This window comes from Chiroxiphia lanceolata, chromosome 1 (genome assembly GCF_009829145.1).
Source record: "Chiroxiphia lanceolata isolate bChiLan1 chromosome 1, bChiLan1.pri, whole genome shotgun sequence".
Classification (NCBI taxonomy): domain Eukaryota; kingdom Metazoa; phylum Chordata; class Aves; order Passeriformes; family Pipridae; genus Chiroxiphia; species Chiroxiphia lanceolata.
Window position 1 is genome coordinate 54,664,296 of NC_045637.1, and position 18,145 is coordinate 54,682,440.

At 38.5% G+C, this 18,145-nt stretch overlaps 1 protein-coding gene across 1 annotated transcript in view; it reads right to left on the minus strand.

Moving 5' to 3' along the window:
- SPIRE1 (spire type actin nucleation factor 1) overlaps nt 1-18,145 on the minus strand; it is a 128,114-nt gene that overhangs the window by 46,797 nt on the left and 63,172 nt on the right. Inside the window, 1 exon segment of the mRNA XM_032713387.1 lies at nt 745-870. Within this exon segment, the coding sequence (XP_032569278.1) occupies nt 745-870 (126 nt within the window).

Below are 18,145 nucleotides of genomic sequence, written 5' to 3' on the forward strand. Positions count from 1 at the left end.
TTTCCACCGTTACCAGCACCAGCACTGTGTAACTACAATTGTTCACAGGGCCATTCTGCAGCTCAGATCTGAAACTACCTGCATTAAATATCATCTTTAAAGTCACTCTTCAGCCAGACCATCTAATTGCAGTGGTTCACAGAATGGCCTTTCAGCCAACAATAACAGCCAAACAGGCAGTGAACATAAGCATTGTGACCTGCAGGCGAAAATTTTTCTATTTTTAAAGTTGGCTCTGCAGTGAAACCAATGTGACAGACAACAACCCAATCATACAGCAGAAGAGAAGTTGCTGACTGAGGACAAAATACGAGCAAGAAGAATTTCAGACAATTCTCAAGCAAAGAGAATTCCCTCGTGAGAAGGAGCTGAGGAAGAACAAGCAAAGCTCTGACACTTCACAACATCCCTGAAACACCAGAGAAGCTTTTAGACTCAAATACATTGCATACATGCATGTAGGAATGGGTACATGTATGCAATGTGTTAATCTCCAAGAAAATCTTCTGTTTTACTCCCAAATAGACTAGTCCCAATCCATAACAAATTCTACAAGACATCTGTAAATGGTTAAAGGCCAAAAGGAAAAAGAAAATCTCAGCTGAAGAACTGCTCTCCCTAAACACTACAGATCATTTCTTCAAGCATCTGGCATTCCTTGCTAGCTGGGTACTGAAGTGATTTTGTAAGCTGAATTCACACAGGGATGAGCTCAAAAGCAGATAATCTTCACAGACTGCTTACCTCTTTTGCACTTTTAATTTTGGCCAAGAAAGTGTACAGCTCCATTGTTTCAGCAAACAGAGCCCGACATACTGCTTGATAGTGGTTCGGAGCCTCTGATCGGGTTGGCAGGTGGGCAGCACACAGCTAGGGAGACAAATAAATAACAATATCAAAACAACGCCCCACTGCTTTCATTAATGCTACAGAGCATGAGAAAACATGAAAGTGAATGCAACAGAATATCAAGGGCACAAGCATCCAAGAGACATTTCAGTTTAGTCAGAAATTGGGATGTATTTTCTAGACCTTCATTCTTATTTATTTTATGAGAAGAGCTCTGTAGGGATAGTAAGGGGACTGGTTGATCACATTCTGGAAAACTCTGAAAACCAAGACATTGCCTTTTCATTACCAAAAAAACCCCTCCAAACCTGCTAAACCTGTAAAATTCTGAAAGCCTACTGAAATCACTAATAATCATGCACTATTACTGATAAGCAATCAGTCCAGAATTGCTTTTAGAGTAAATCATGCAGTTCCCATTTCCGACAAGAGTTTCACTGAGATCGGCCATTGTATTTCAAACAGAGAACCCGAATGTTATTAGTAACATTCTGCTTCAGGAACATCCAGCTTCTACTACTGTAGAATAGCTCAGCACAGATACTAATAGTTGTAATATCTTTTTTCCCTAAGTCAAATCCATCACCTGCAAGTTTCAACATGGAAATCTCAGCTGGAAATAGTTAGAATAAAATAAATAAAATAATTTGTTCCCTAAACACCTTAAAAAAAACCAACAACAACCCAAAACCAAAACTAGAGTATCCATATCATATATCATACTGGTCTATATATTAAAATAAAAGAAAATCTTTACCAAGGTCCTAAAATTTGTCTTGTTACTGCAGTTTTATAGTAGCTATTTATTATATATATAGCTGTAGGTATAGCTATAGAGCTAAAACCAAGAACAAGCCAAAACCTGAGGGTGGCTACATTCAAATCTCCAGAACTAAAGCTTGAGACAAAAGCCTCTTTAGCAGAAGAGCCCTTAATTAGCCTAGTGGCATACTTGTCTAAATCTCTCCTGTTATTACAGTGAACACTGTGGTTACAAAGGGCACGATGCATGTAAAGCCCAGGCTGTTTTTCCATATTGCTTTCCATTTGACTTAAATCCATATTGCCACTAAAAGGTGAGGTCCTGTGGCCTCTAGCTGTAAGCATCCACCGATGCCCTTATGCGGGCACCAGAGTTCGTGCCCTAATTCAGAAAGGATTACTCATTTGGACAAAAATTAACAATGTGAAGGAAATGGAGCAGGAGACAATTATTCTCCATGGCAGAGATACACTTGTAGTAGTGCAGGCAAAAAGGAGCAAGGAGAATGCACTGCTGGGGTGGGAAAAGGGAGGAAGGGCTGAACAATTGTGTTTGAGTACAGCCAGACTTAGATTGGTTCAATCTCACTGACAAGTTGCTTTCTGAGGTCATAGGTCCCTTGCTGTCTTTTATGTCTTCCCATTAGAATAGCAGTGCAGAGTTCAGTGGTCAGATTTGGCCAATTCCTTTGATAAATTTTTACAAGCACAATTTGGACTCCCGCAATGTCCTGTTCTGATTACTGTATGTACCCCTCTCTCTCTCTCTATCTCTTCTTTTAGTTGTAAAAAAGAATATATATAAGGAAAGTTTATATATGTGAGTGTATAGTTTCATTCCTTCCTATATACTTTCCTTATATGTAGGGAATGCAAGGCAGGTGTTCAAGAAATTGCCTTCCTTTCAAATTTTATGTTGTTTTATAATGGATGGGCAAAATTTTCTTACAGTCTTCAAATTTATTTCTGGATAATTGCATGGACATAGTAGACAGAAAAACCAACCAAACAAAATCACCCTTTCCTTTTTTTTCTTTCTTGTCTTCGTTTTTCTCCTCCCCTTTTTAAATTTTTTTTCTTTTTTTTTTTTCCTTTTTAACAAATCAGATCAACTCCTTTGTGCATAAAGGGAGAAAAACCAAAAAAGATGCACCTTCAATGTGTGCAACAGTGACAACACATACCACAAAGAGAGAATCTATTAAATATTTCCCTTAACTTAATGAAAATATTAGAATATTTAAAAGAAAAAATTATGAGTATGGTTAATTTGTGTTCCTTTTTCTCAGTAATGAATTATGTCCTTACCTGCCTTACTATGTTTTCAGTAGGCTATTTCTGGTTATTAATTATTGTACAGATAAAAGGGTTTAATTCTAAAATACACCACTTACAATAATAATAATAATAATAGCAAAAGCAATTTCAAAAAAGGTCATAAAATGGTATAAGTCTTCATAGCTGAGAATAAATTTTATTATTATACAGATTGAACACAGGCTTTTAAGAATGCTTTTTTTCTTTATTCAGAAGCATGTTAATTAGAAACAATTTGCATCAAATATTGAGAAAGTTATTGAAGTGCAGTGGGACAAGTTCAAGCAGGGGATGGATATAATCTTGATTCTATTATTGAACACAAAGTAAAGCAAAAAAAAAAAAGCCTGTTGCTGAAATTAGTTACAAAAGCAACCACATAAAAAGCTGACCATTTGATTTGCAAACGTTACGCTGCAGGTATTAAAAGAGGGCCAGCAGCTCCTACTACCTTTCATGTTCTGAAAAATCTAACTCTGAGTGATCTTATATTATGGGAAGATGCATTACATAATACAACTCCTCATGGTAATATTAAGTCAAGCAACTTAACATGAATTTTTTTGATTGGGGAAGGTAAGCCTGAAGAAAAAGGAAAATGTAAATAAGACAGACTGATTTTCCCCCCTTTCATTGTAATATATTGTAGTTTCATGTTGTTCAGAAGGCCTGACAAGCTATAACTTCTGCATGAAAAAATACCACAAAATCTAGGCAGGCAAGGCAAATCAAGCATGAAATGTCACTTCTAGCCTGAGTTCAGGATATTTGTCCACTTTAAAAAAGATTTAAAGTCTTTAATTTTATGGTAGTAGTGTTTCAAAAGCTATGTTACTGTAACACACACAAAAATTCCACTCAGAATGTTTTAATAACTGAGATGTGAAAGGACAGCCACCTAATAAACTCCTCCTCTTACCATGTCATAGCAGTTCTGGTGCAAGAAGGATTAAAATCAGGTCTGCAGTCTTTTCCAGTCATTTTGAGTTCATCGAGGAAAGGAAGCCTCTGTATGCTGCTTATTCTGACACTTGCCTTTTCATCCCTCATGATACAACTTAAAACTACCCTAAGGGGAATGAACGCAAACAGTGCCCAGAGCTTAACACAAGGGCTGTTTGTTCTGTTTCCAAGAAGTCTCAAAAAGTATGTCTCAAAACAGATTATATGGTCTTTGCAAACTAGTGAAATAACAAAAATACTATCAACTAGTGAAACATTAACATTAACTAGCTCAGTCTGTAAATATTTCCATTTCCAATAATTGTGAAGAGCTGGGATTTTTTAATTTTTTTTTTCCTAACTGAGCCTATCCAAAACCCCAGCTTGACCCAAAGCATTCAATCTTTGCTTAGATCACTAAGAAGATTAGAGGCTGTTTCCATCCACATTCAGGGTTCACAGGAAAAAAAGGCATTATGTAAATATCATAGCCTTGCCAGCTCCTCCAACTTCATCCTCAGTTGACTAGGAAACAGGGTGCACCAAGCCAAAGCAGCACTAACAGGAATCACAATTTAACCATCTGAAGAGATCAAACAGTATTTCTTGCATTTGCTTGAATATATTCCAGCACGGCCTCCATAAAATTACAAAAAATACAACTGACTCGCCCACTAAAATGCAGGTAAGTTTTGTAAAACCTTTTAGGCTAGATATATACTGGAAGCTTCATCAAAACACCGGGGCTGCTGGAATTAAGATTTCAAAAGACAAAAAGTGTTTCCACTTGCAAACATCTTGGACAGAGGGACTGTATGAATGCACCACAAAGAAGAAAAGGATTTCTTTTTCCCATGGGCCACAAAGAGAGGCTATTGATATTATGCAAAACATATTACCAGCCTGCAAATGCCAGACTTGTTAAGTGTTTTGAAAGCCTTGGAGTATTAACATAGACTTAAAAGATGTACTTTTTCTTAAGCAACAAGAAATTACTTTAATGAACAAATGATTGAACATGCAACTCTACTAGATATTTGCCTCATCCTTTACAGTTTGGTACTGCAACACGTTCAAAAAATGCAACTCAGGTTGAGATGCCTTTCCAAGTCAAGGTTATTTTCTGAAAGATTTTATCCCCATGAAGATAAACTAGTATTTATGTTTAGGGGTTTTTTTCATATATATGCTTTTTCGCATTGAAATGAACTTTCAAGGAGCTATATGCCTTACAAGAGAACTCTTACCAAGACAATACCTGCATCTTTGTAAAACTCAACTGTCATGGTTTGAGAATCCCAAAATCCAATTCCCTAGTCCAAACCCCCTCTCACATCTCAACCCAGTGTGAGATGGTTTTCCAGACACCACACAAGACTCAAATGGGGGAAAGGGAATATATTACAATGACTGTACAAATAAATACTACAATACATTATATACAATCTTAACTATTCCTACCATGACATAAAAGTATTTACAATGGATCAAATCTCTTCTCCCCTCCAAATAGAAGTCCAGGAGGGAAGAAGGAAATGATCTTTTCCACTTTCAGAGCAGCAGTCTCTAAGGCAGCAGGCTCTCTTCCTCTCATGCAGCATCTGTATCTGGATCTCTGCCAGTACACACGAGGGGGTATCCAAGCCCCTCGGCCCGTCGTCTTCAAGCGAGGGTCTCCTCTTCTGTGGACTGCATAGCAGGGACAAAACTCGCGTCACCACGTCATATCATGGGGCATAAGACCCCCATGAACGTCCCTTCCTCAGGGGATTCACCCCTGAGTCAGAACATCTTGGGCAGCTTTCAGTTGAAAGCCTTTGCCTCAAGAGTTCTACCAGAGCTCCTGTGCTCTGTCTCAGGCTGCCAGCTTGGTAGCAGCGGCGAGGGGGGGCCAAGGTCACCCCCTCTGCATTCCTTTAATCGTCCCGGTCCAGCTTTCCAAGATGCCTGAGCTTTCAGCTCTTTTCTGCAGTGCATGTTGCACTTTACCCCTCCCTTCTAGGAAGTGAGGGGTCTCCAAGGAGTCTGGGGTCCTTTGGTTCAGTTCTTACCCCAAAAACTCTGTCTGTAGAGCTTAGGTCTGCTCTCTCTGCTGCTGGTTCTCTTTCTCTCGGACAGCTCTGTGTCTTCCTTGGCTGCATGTTTGTTGCTGCTTCTTCAGTTATCTCTTGGCTCTTAGCCACAATCTCTGGACTCTGCTGCTGCTCTGTCTCTGCTCACTCACAGTGGAGAAAACTTCTTTAGCTTTCAGCTACAGGTACTTAGCTCAGCCTTATGCTGTTCCAAGTCCCCCTAGCCCCCCCAGCCGGGGGCTGGGGGGCCAGAGGCCCCAAGGGACTCCGAGCCCCTTCCTTGTGGCCTTACAACATGGCTACTTCTTCTACAACAACTACAACTAACCTTCTCTTCCGTTCTGCTTGTGATATGTTTATATTTTGCAGAAGCGCTCATTGGGTAAAACCTCAAAACTTCAAGGGTCACCACCCCCTGGGGTTTTACCATTTTATAACTGCAGGGGGAAAACTGTTTCCCCCCACCACATCAATCAAGCATTTTGCTTTGCTTTATTATCCAGAATAACACTAAGGAATGGGCTGTTCAGAGGAATAAGTGTTTGTCATGAGTTTGTAAGATGTTTCTGCTTGCTAAAACCACCCCTATGCATAGTACCCATGACTTGAGCACAGGCTTTCACAACACCTGGAGCTAGTCCACCTGCTTCCCAGCAGTTCAGAGCTGCTCTCTCAAACTTTTCAGGCAGAGATTTGCCCCTGGCTCTGCCACTTGTAACTGCAGTGGGTCAAGGACTAGCTGATCCCTCTGATACAGAATTTTAAGGTAATACTACCGAGGTAAGACTGTGATAAGACAAAAGGGATGGGAGCAGAGTTAGCTATTAATGCACAAAATAAGTTTTGTGGAAATTGAAGCAAATTGGTAGTGCACCTACATCAGTATTTACATGTTCTCCAGCAGTCTGTAAGCCCTTCCTTTTGTGATGATATCTGTTGTTTTAATCTTGTTTTTCATCGCTTTGAGGTGGACAAGAGAAGAACTACACAGTTATCTACTTACATAAGTTCTAAATTTAATGGTTTAAGTGATCCTCCCCATAAAATGACTTAATAAATACATTCTTGCTTTACTGGTTTTCCTTTCTAATATAAAACCCCAAATGCAGTAGCAAAGGTTTTGCATTTAGCAATAACAGATACAATCTGATGAAATAGTGTCCTTGGTGGTTCTCTCTTTCAGGACTGTAAAAAGAAGACTACCATGTAGCTGCTGAAATTAAAGCCAAAACTGCAAATGGGAATCAGATTATGTAAGAATTGAAAACAGTGCTTTGCATAAGATCTTGATCCTTAAAGAAATGTCCACTTGTGTGTATCATATAATCATCACCACTTTAACCTCCCTCTGCTTTGCAAACTCTGAGGATTAAAGGCTTGAGCAAATTATTTATATATATGCTGAAATGTCAAATAGGAATGGACTAAGATGTGTTTACAAATGCCCTCCTGAGTCAAAACTTAAGTCAGCATGGAAGTAAAACTGAAAGACTCTTGTCATGTGGGTAGACTGTGTTTGGGAAATGCTGCAGTGCTGTTTTGTATGCTGTAGTTGTTTTTAGAAACTCAAATCAAAACATGAGCAATTCAACAATGTTGAGGATGAAGCTGTTGCACAGTAAAAGACTCCCACTATTTTCTTCTGAACAGAATATCTGTCCTGACACTGTTTCCTTCAGGTACTAATTGCCTTGAGGTACTGAGCACCATGACTCTCTTTTTTTTCTTAAAATCTTACACTTCACAGCTATTTGAAGAGTCTTAGCTACGTTTCCACACTATTAGACTGAATTGAAGCAGTAATGAGAATCTTGATAAAATTTCAACAGACGGCAACTGCAAGACTAACACTTCACAGAACTGTCTCACTTATAAACTTGAACCTTTTCCAACAACAGAAACAATTAAAGGTGAAGACAATTTGTACTCTGTTACATTCATATGATACCATCTTCAGGTAAACGAGTCTTACAAATACTTAACACAGTTACAAACACTCCTGAAAGTATTTAAAACTTACACTGGTGTTAAGAAATGGAAAGCAAACTCCAGTATATGTTACTGACTACATTTCAATTTTTAAGTCCAATCCTGTATTTTTCATGCTCAGTGAACACTATTCTTACTCTTTATTAGCTTTCTAAGTACAGAATGAAGACCCTGGCTATCAAAACAGACTTCAAATGAAAGTCAACCTATGTTTTTGTGAGACAATGATTATTTCCACTGGACATTTTGACATTAATTTTTCAATGACTGACTAATTTTATGTGCTAGTGCAGACTTCTTGGCAAAGCTGTGTTTGTATAAATCCTCATTTCTTCTTGAAAACTACTATGCTATTTTCACCCCTCTAATACAGCCCCCTGCATACAGCTGTTTCTGGATTCTGTGTTAGGTGTATTGTTACACTGTCTTTACACAGTGGACTAACAACATCCTGCTTCTCAAAGAGGCTTGTTTCAAAAGAGCCAATTAAGTGAAAACCAATTCTGCATTCTCTCTTAGTTTCAGAGAAACTGTGCTCTGTTGTTTCTTAGCAGAATAATGGAGGAATTAATAATATAAATATGCAGTAATCTGAATTTGCTAGCTCCTGTTCTTTGACTATTCAGTGGAACATCAATGGGATTATTCATGAGCACGGGAAAAAGCTACCATTTATATTTTTCCCATTCTTCCACATGAAATGTCAACCCCTCCAACATTTAGCAAAACCACTAGGTAGCCTGTCAGCAGCAACTGTTTTCTAAAGTTTTCTGCTTCCGAAAAAGGCAACAGCTCTGTGCACATTCGGCAGCTCTCATCTGTCCACACATGCACCTGCATTTCCTGCAGAAGCAGCAGCGTGAGGGATGAGATGGAGGCATCTGGGTAAGAAAACTGGCTTCAAAAGCAGAGTAGAGGTGTAGATGGGGAAACATGATAAAACTGGATAATTAAAAGAGAAGGGGAGTGGCTGTGCATATTCACAGGGCTACCTGTAGTTATTTAGCTAACAGCCCATTAAGCTGTGGAACCACCCTTCACATTATTAAATAACTTAGACCTAGATAGCAAAGAGCTGTACCCCTGTAATGCCACTTTGTATGGTGCTGTACCCCTGTAATGCCACTTTGTATGGTTGTCTGACATGCTCCTCAGGCCTCCTTAGGGCTGGAGGGCACCTTCTTAGTGGGACTACCACTTCTGTTCAGCAGAAAAGAGAGAAGAGTTGGGTTTGTACCAGGATGCTTGGCATACGCAGTGGAGAATGAGAGCAGGACAGATGCCCTTCTTTCTTCCCTTCTCCCCAACACTCCACACAAGGATATAAAGTAGTCATTACATCCAGGGTACTGCTTGAAAAAAAACAGAGCATCTCCGGAAAAACAGTAGAAAATAGTGAAATTTTCAAACAGCATAAATGAGAAAACTATTTTATCAAAAGGCAACAGAAGATGGTGGGAAATTACTCTCAAATTAGAAATCACAGTCACACATAGAAAAGGAAGGGGAGAAGAGTGCAGAAGAGAGGTTTTATCAGTTTTTTAATAATGCCCATCAATCTCATCACTAAGGAGCTCAGATGTTTGCACACTTACTGAGAGACAATATATTAATGTCAGGCAGTTTATTCATGAGCCACTTAAAATCCAATTAAAATATATCAACTAAAATAAAAACATGCACTTTCCTTGGCAGCAATTTACTGTTCACATACAGATCTTTAAAGTGTATGTGTGTGTGGGAAGCTTGTTTATTTTTATGTAAATGCGAAAACTTCTCTCAGTAGGCATAATAATAATTTGCTTTCATGTTTTGTCCTGAAGCATGACTTTTTTATTCGCATCCAAAAAACCAGATTTCCAGCTGCCTAACCGAATAGACAGCATTACTAAACATAGAACGCTTTTAAACTTCACTCCCAATGAATAAATCGAGTAACTTCTAACCAGTCTCATTTATCTTTCATTAGACGTCAGTGTATGGAAAGCTATTCTATTCCTTCATGTATGCCATACTCCTTATTTGTTAGTGCCTTTGTCAGGGAAATCAGGTCTTAAACTCTGATTGCATGAAAAAGGCCTACAGAAAAATTCCTTCTCTTCCTCTTCTAGGCAAGCATGCTTAACGCTTTTCTCTTACAATTTATAGCTACTGAATCTACATTGCAATAGTCTTATCAAGTGAATCAGGTATATAACTGTTAATAGTACTTAAAACACATGCCACTCTAAGATAGGTACGAACAAAATTAACCCACAGTTTATTGATTACTTGATTAAAAATTAAATATTGTAATTTTGATTCAAATATATATCCTTGCTTATTCAAGCAGAACAGATACCCAATGAATCAGAATTTAAAAGGCATTATTTTCTCCTCAGTTCTCACTGTCTGTAGTGCTGGTGCCCTTTTTTTGTCCATTTCCTCTATGCACACTCCATTCTTGGAAATTGTCTCCAGTATGGTAATTACTAGAAACCGAACTACCTGGAGTCAATGGCTGTGACATACACCCTGTATTATAGGTGGGATTAACCACCTGTAGGGACTGCAGATGATGTTTCTACTGCCCTGACTGCTCAGAGGCTCGAGGGATAGACAACTTTGCTGCTTTGCTTTGGCTCCACACATTTCTTGCCAATGGTAGCAACAGGAGTAAACCACCAACCTTTCAAGTATTCTAGGCCACTTCACGTATCCCAGACTGCACTGAGTCTACACTGTAGTGCTGTAGGGGCTCTGTCACAGCCTTGCAGTCCATGTTTGCATATATTCTCTCATTCTTGTGACATTAGGAATTATTAATTTTATTTTGCCAGTGCATCTGAGGTCAATGTAAAGCCCGCTGATCTGGTCAGGAATCTTTTCTGATCAGGAAAATAAAAAAATTCTGGATCAGAGCCACAGCTGACCAAATCACAGCATATTTTTCCATCATGTCCCTGATCTGTTAGTCCATTTGCACTTCTATCTGTTAAAAAGATCTTAGTCTCCATATGAAAATTCAGAGTGGAAAATTGTACTGAATTATTATGCATCTTGTAGTAATACGTAGTTTTCTTGAAATCTTAGGTCCTGAACTCATACAAATAGATATGAAATGTAAACTTTATTATTTCTAATTAAGAGATTGTGAAGATTCTAGTATAATCCAAAGGCTGACCTCTTGCTCTAATCTTAATATACACTGGCTTTTTAACATCATGACTCCTTCGAGGGGACAGCAAGAGTCCTTGCTTCTAAAAGGGATGAACAACACAGACCTCAACACAAGACGAGAAGCCAAAATATAAAGTAAGAGAGATTGTTTGCTAATAAACTAAATACAAGAACATTTCTTCCCCTTCTCTTGAGTTTGGCTGTTCTTTCTAACAGTTATCTTGCTTATTTCAAAATATGCCACTTGTAGAAGGATGCAAAGCCCTGCACCTGGACCAATCTCTGATGGCAAAAGCAAGAACAGTTTGTCATATTTTCAAGAAAAAGCTACTTGTACTTTCAAATGCTGAGCATTCTTTTGGAAATAAATTCAATTGCACACTCAGAAAAAGATGCATTGGAAAACATATACATAGTTTAAAGTATTTGAAGAATCTTCCAACTCTTATTACCTTGGTTTTAATTAACATGAAATAATTTTGCACTTTAGGTTATTTCAACCACATCAGATAAGTCTTAACATTCTTATCTAAGAAGAAACCTTGTAGAAACAAGTATGTTCTTCAGTAAAAGGGATGTGTCCTCGGCAAAAAATAGTTAAAGGAAAAAAACCCAAAAAACAACAATAAAAAAATCCCCATACACCACAACCCAGCTACCAGCCGCCTCTTCATCAAAATCTTTTTATCTGAAGGAAAAAAGAGAAAATGAAAGGGAGCAAGTAATTTTCCTAGTTCTCCAGTCAATTGCTGCATGACTGCCTTGTTTTCAAACACAGCTCTTAAAATAATTAAACTATTTTGTGCCAAGTACTCTAAGGACCTGCACCATAGATAATTATTTACCTGTTCTCAGTTACACATCATGAAAGATATATCTCTACAAGTCAGGCAGGAATTCCCAGATCAGTTCTTCAACTTCAAAGCTAACTTTAAAAACCCTGGCACTTGCAGAGGCATCTACTATATGTCTATTGAAATAGATGCTTTTATATGATACGTTTACCAATGCCTTCCAAAGCAGAAATATAAAAGGAATTAAATCTCTGGAAGGTAATTAATACTGTAGTGACAGTCCATGGAGAGTAAGGTTATCAAAAGGGTGATCGTGGTAGAGCACTCTCCTGCATGTAGTCAAAGAACAATTGTTACCCTTGGGCAACTCTTTTCTGTACTGACATTTTTCATTATAAAATCACTTTTGAAGGCTGAAATTCAGGGCAGTTATTTTTAAAATAAACAAGACTTTAGAGCAAAGTACAAGTAACTAGAAATGCAAATATATAAGTCTATTTCAATCATTGCTACCTTCAGCAAGATGAATGCCAGTTTAACGTCAACTTCATGTAGAAGAAGTTGATAGCAATAGATAAAAGGCTAAACCTAAGACACTGGCAAAGGGCCTCAACTGGAGTTTGTTGACAGCTCTGAATTGAATTTAGGATGCACCATCACATCTACAAATAGTCTAGTGTAAAACTTATGAGTGTTAAAGATTACAGATTGTTCTGCCAGCAAAGATAGCTTAAAACATCACTCTCCTGTCAAAAAGCCCCAATGTAAGTGATTCTAAAAGACTTTTTGCCAGTATCTTTAACTATACCTCAGTGTCCCATGAGAAAGACAACTTCAAATGGAACCTGGGAGGGGAAGGGAAGGTGGGGGGGCACTCAGTTCCCTCAAACTCTGCGTGACACCAGCAGGGAGCTGCCAAGAAACCACTCTGCTTGCAGCACCTTCATTAAAAGCCCTAGATAGCTGCCAAATTAACCTCAAAGAGAGGTTATCTTTATCTGTCAGAGTGGTTAAGAATATTAATAATCATTTTATTGTGGTAGGCATGTAAGACAATAGAGGATAGTGGTGGGGTTGCCCAGTTATCTTGCTGGTTATCTCCCCTCAGCAGGTTGCTGCCCTACACCCAGGCAGAAGTAATATCTGTGGGCAGATTACAAACCTCTTGAGTTTCATCTTTACAGCAGAAAGTGTCCTGAACACAACATCCATCCTGTTTTACCTGCTCCCTTGACCATAGAACCATGCTGAGGGCAGATGGGTGCCATCCATTCCTGGCCACTGGGAGAGCCCTGGAAGGAGCAGGCACATTCCCTCTCTTCCCCTCCTTCAGCCACTGGTGGCAAAAAGTGGGCCCAAGTAGGAAAGAAAATCCACCATGAAGTGTTCAGAGGTACGCTTTTTGCAACTATTTTGCAGTTTGGGTTTGTTTTTTTAGAGTTTCGGGTAAGGACAGATTTCAGCATTTCTGCTGAAGGTGACACCATGAGGCCAAATGTCTCTGGCAATCAGACTCTTCACTGGAAAGTCCCTAGCAAAGTGCCTTGGCTCTGAACATAGTAAGCACCATTGTCAGGGCAAGAAATTGCAATAAACACCCCTCCTTTGCTCACTAACACACTCAAATGTGAAAAGGACTGACATCAGCCTTTTAAAACGAGCACAGTGGTTACTTTCAAAGTAAAGCTGACCACGTGTTGACCTTCAATTACACTGCCTCCAATCAGGACAACTGTTTAAGGCACCAAATGACATCACTTTAATTAATGAAACCTGTCTATCAACATAATTCACTTAAACACTTGTCACATTAAAAGCTGCTTTAAAATTACTTTAAAGGGATTTACACAAACTGTCCCCAGCTTTCTGCATCAAGCTAAGGTACAAGAACCCCTTCACTTTCTGTATAGGTTTATAAGAAATTAAACACAAGGGCAAACAGAAGGGCAAAACTAACTTACTGAATGTTTTTATTTCTAAACGTGTATTGCCTAGAAAACATATTATCTCTTTATTTTTACCTCTGAGCCATTTAAAATATTTCTACTGTGACACGATTCTCCTGTACAGACATGAAAAGACTTAATAAATCATGTTGAACTTTATTTTTCTTTTTTTTTTTACTATTACATGCTACCATAGAAGTCAAAGATTTTTTAAAAAACAAATCCTATAACTCACTTTCTTCACTTAACACCATCGTGTTTTCAAACATTACCTTATAATCTTTCCTTTTTATCCTTTTTATGAGGATAGTGATATCTTACATTTACCTATGCAAGTGTATGTGTCTGAATAAAATACATATATGGGGGCTTGTTACATGTAGTATGATATAATAGACTGACTGATGTGAATTGATTAGAAGACACCAGTTCATAAAGAGATTTGGCTTCATGAGAATTTTCTGATTTAAAGCAAGTGTTGGTCTTAAGGCTCACATCAAGAAATCTTGGTATGCCGAAAAGGAAAAATAAATACAATTGCTCATTAGAACATTCTTGTCCCAACTCCAAGTTTGCTTTGTCCTAAGAGAAAGCAAAAAAAAATCCCAACCACAGAACTCTCTTTTAGCTTAAATCAACCAAAGTATCGTGGAATGCAATATCTTTAAAACAAATGCCTGTTCTTTCTAGGGCTTAAAATCAAGTTTCTAGCCTCTTTCTCTGAGATGCAAATAGATAAATAACAACAAAACAAAGGGGTTTGTTCCCTCTTCAGGGCAAAGGCAAAAGAATGCCTCTGTTTTCCATGCAACCAAGCTTCCCAAAGGAGTCTTCCTAGTGCCTTCTTTGCAGGCTTTACACAAAGCAACTCAGAGCAGCATACGAAGTATTGCCACCGCATACAGCTGTCTTCCCTTAGCACAATGCCTTAGCTCCCTGTCCTTGTCAATCCCTCAGATAAATATTCCTCTTTAAATGGTTTAGTTTGGGTCTCCAAACAGCAAGCAGCCATGGTTGCTACTTGGTTCTGCCAGTCTGCTTTGCCTCCCCACATAAAATCTCTGAATTCCCAAGCTCACTATAGCATTCAGGCTGGTCTACACTTCTCTCCAATAAATGCTCTGCCAAGTTCAGTAAATTCAAGGAATTTTTCTCTTGGTACCATTTTATTCTGTTGCACAGGTTATCAGGAAGGCTGCTAGATTAAAATCTTCAAATAATTCTACACGACTACACACACATGACTCACCTAGACAGACACACAAGTTTCGGGATGGTACGGCCCGAGTGATGCAGTGAGGCAAAGCTAAAACTACATGAGAAAAGCACTGAAGCCATCATCCAGAAGAATACTGCTTTTCCCACTGTGTTATTTTATTAAGAAATATTTACAAATCAATCACTTAAAACACACTCAGAGCTGTGCACCCTGCAGAAGATAATCTTTTGAAAGCTACCCCTAAAGACTGCTTCAGTTACTTATTATTTAAGGATTTTGCAACTTCATGTTTTAAACAAAAACTTACTGTAAAAAAACTTCTACTAAGAAATGCAGAACTTGTCCAGTCTTCAGACCAATCTTTGGGATAAATATGATATCCTGCCTTTCAGATTCAGATCTTCAGGAGTCAGCACAGTCTAGCAGAAACTGTTTACTTCTTTGTATCAAAAGGCCTTATCTCACTTAAATATTTTTACAAAACACGGCATGCAACACTAAGCAAAGGGGAGCAGAAAATAACATAATGGGAGCAAAGTAATCAAGAGCATACTAAAAGAAAAAAATCACACAGCTAAAATAAAGACATTATTATTTTGGACAATTAGTGGTATTTTTAAATCAATTCTATGAACTTTCCTCCAAATTTTTAATTTCTTTTTATACTGTTACTGGCACAGAAATAAATGCACCAAAGGAACTTTGCCTCAAGCCTAAGGCTCCCTCTTGAATAATTCAAAAGCAAGAAGATCAGAGTGGCTTAATTAAAGGGCCCTTGCTATATTTCTTTCTTTTTCCCATGTTGCTGTTACAGGACAATGTGCCTCTAAAAGGAATTAAGTAATTTTGTAGCATCTATTTACTTTCATTTTCTTTGGCAATGCAATTATGTCATCCTTAAAGTGACTCTGAAGTAGCAATATTGACAACTGCAATACATATAGTTTTTTATGATACTGCTATCAGCATGAAAAACTTATGAGCATACTCAAATCCAGGGATTTGTGTCCTGGCAAGAAGTAGAAAAGGTAAAGCTTCCACAGCTGCTTTTCCTCTTAACTTCCCTCCTGAATGGAATGATGGATTCTAAGGCTCTAACACCTCAGAGATGTTAGGGACTCCAAAATATATAGCGGACAAGCACGTGGAGACTCTGCCATTGGACCTTTCCTTTCAGCATCCCAGCTAAATCACTCAGCCTAATTAAGAAGTTCTCCCACCCCCCATAAATCCTGCTTCTCTCATGCCTGTAGAGCACTAGAGCTACAAGAACAAGAGCTGCATATGCACAACATAAAAACTACAGAAACAAGTTCATCTGTTTTGAACATGGTCTGCAAGGGCAGCAACTGGGAACCTTCAATACTTAACACTATATGAGAGAGAGAATTGTACAACAATTTTGCATGTCACCATTGATTTACTTGTCTACTAAAACATACATCACACACATAGTGTAAATAATACAAGAGTCCTGATAAAGTACCTGGGATATCCCCTATGGCATGCTGGCATTACACGGAAATCAAAGAACGCCTTACAGACACAATAGAAGATATCATGTCAATCTGTACAAGAATGGCTTGCATTTTTAAAAGTAGCAAAAGGAGTCCAAAGAGCTAAAAAGCAATTGACAACACCACAAACATCCAAGGTGGCAAACTCTACATGGGTGGAAACGATTCTGACAAGTTGAACCCTTGCCAAATCCTAACGTAAGACAAGCTGCTGTCCTGGCTAATTTTTCTGAGCAGATCTACTGCCTTTACCGGGCTGACAGCGAATCTGAAAAACCCATCACGGCCTTCTGTGCACTTATTAGTTTTAACACCTAGAGAGGGGAAGAGGTTCAGAGTTGGAGAGAGAGACTCTCAGGCAGATTCCTTCAGCATTGGTCAAGTCAGCCTGCGTTGCCTGGCTAAGCACTGGAGTTAATCAGTAGGGCAGAGAAGATGTGGGTTCCTTTTGTAATGGTGGCTCTGCTCTTTTCTCATTTTATTAAGGGTTGCTACAGCTTTACTGTGTTAATTGACCATTACCCTGATTTCCAGTCATTAGTTAGAATTTCAAATTAATCTGATCAAACAAAACATACCTTGTGAAAATAAACACTCATCGATCTACTTCAATCTCCAGGGTCTATTTTAGGCAGTGCAGGCTCACACAGGTTCTTTGATATTTCAGTGTGTTATTTCTAACAAACCGCTTTGCACATTTTAGACATTTGTATTTTTTAAGGGGTAACTGGAACTCTGTCATGAAAAATTCTGCATTTTATGCATTAAAGGACACCATTACCACCAAAGACTACTTCTACCTCCACTAAAAAATGGAACTATATTTTTACCCCTGTATAAGTTATTTATAATAATTACAGCATAAAATAGACAGGGAAAAAAGTCCCTGCCCTATTGTACAACTTTTACATGCATAAGGGCCACACACAAATTTCAGGTGTTCTCTAATCTCCCCATACACAAAAATAATCTGAACACCCCATCTGTGTTTCCTGTTTTTGTTGGACAACTCCTTGGATTCCTCAGACTATTTTAGACCTTAGACAGGTTATACCAGTATAATTATGTGAATTATGGGTACAGGGGTTTTTAACCAATGTAGATCTGGTACTGTGAGCCATAAATCACTCAGAAAAGGTGATTCGGTTTTGTCTCCCAGCCTGGAATAAGACACTCAAATCTAAGTCCACACTGATGGAAGGAATGTTTCCAAGAATAACTAAAGTCAGGAAAACAAAAGCCTTTCTTTTTAAATGGAAAGACCAAAGTCACAAGGGACAACTTCCTTCCAAGTACATATGGTATAAGCCCTTCATATCAAAACCCTACTACTATAATTAAATACTTTTATTTTAAAACCAAAACCATGGAGATATTGCTCAAATGTTACATAGACTCAAACATGCATAGAGACACTTCCACTCTGTTTTGCACAGTCTGTCCTCAGCTCAGTACAGAAGCTTCAAACACTGACTCCTTCCATGGCCCAGCCAGCAGCACAGTTTACTCTGTCAGTCCTTCAGTTGCACTTGTACAATTGTTTGAGGGGTCTTGCAGCAACACAGATGAAGGAACTGAC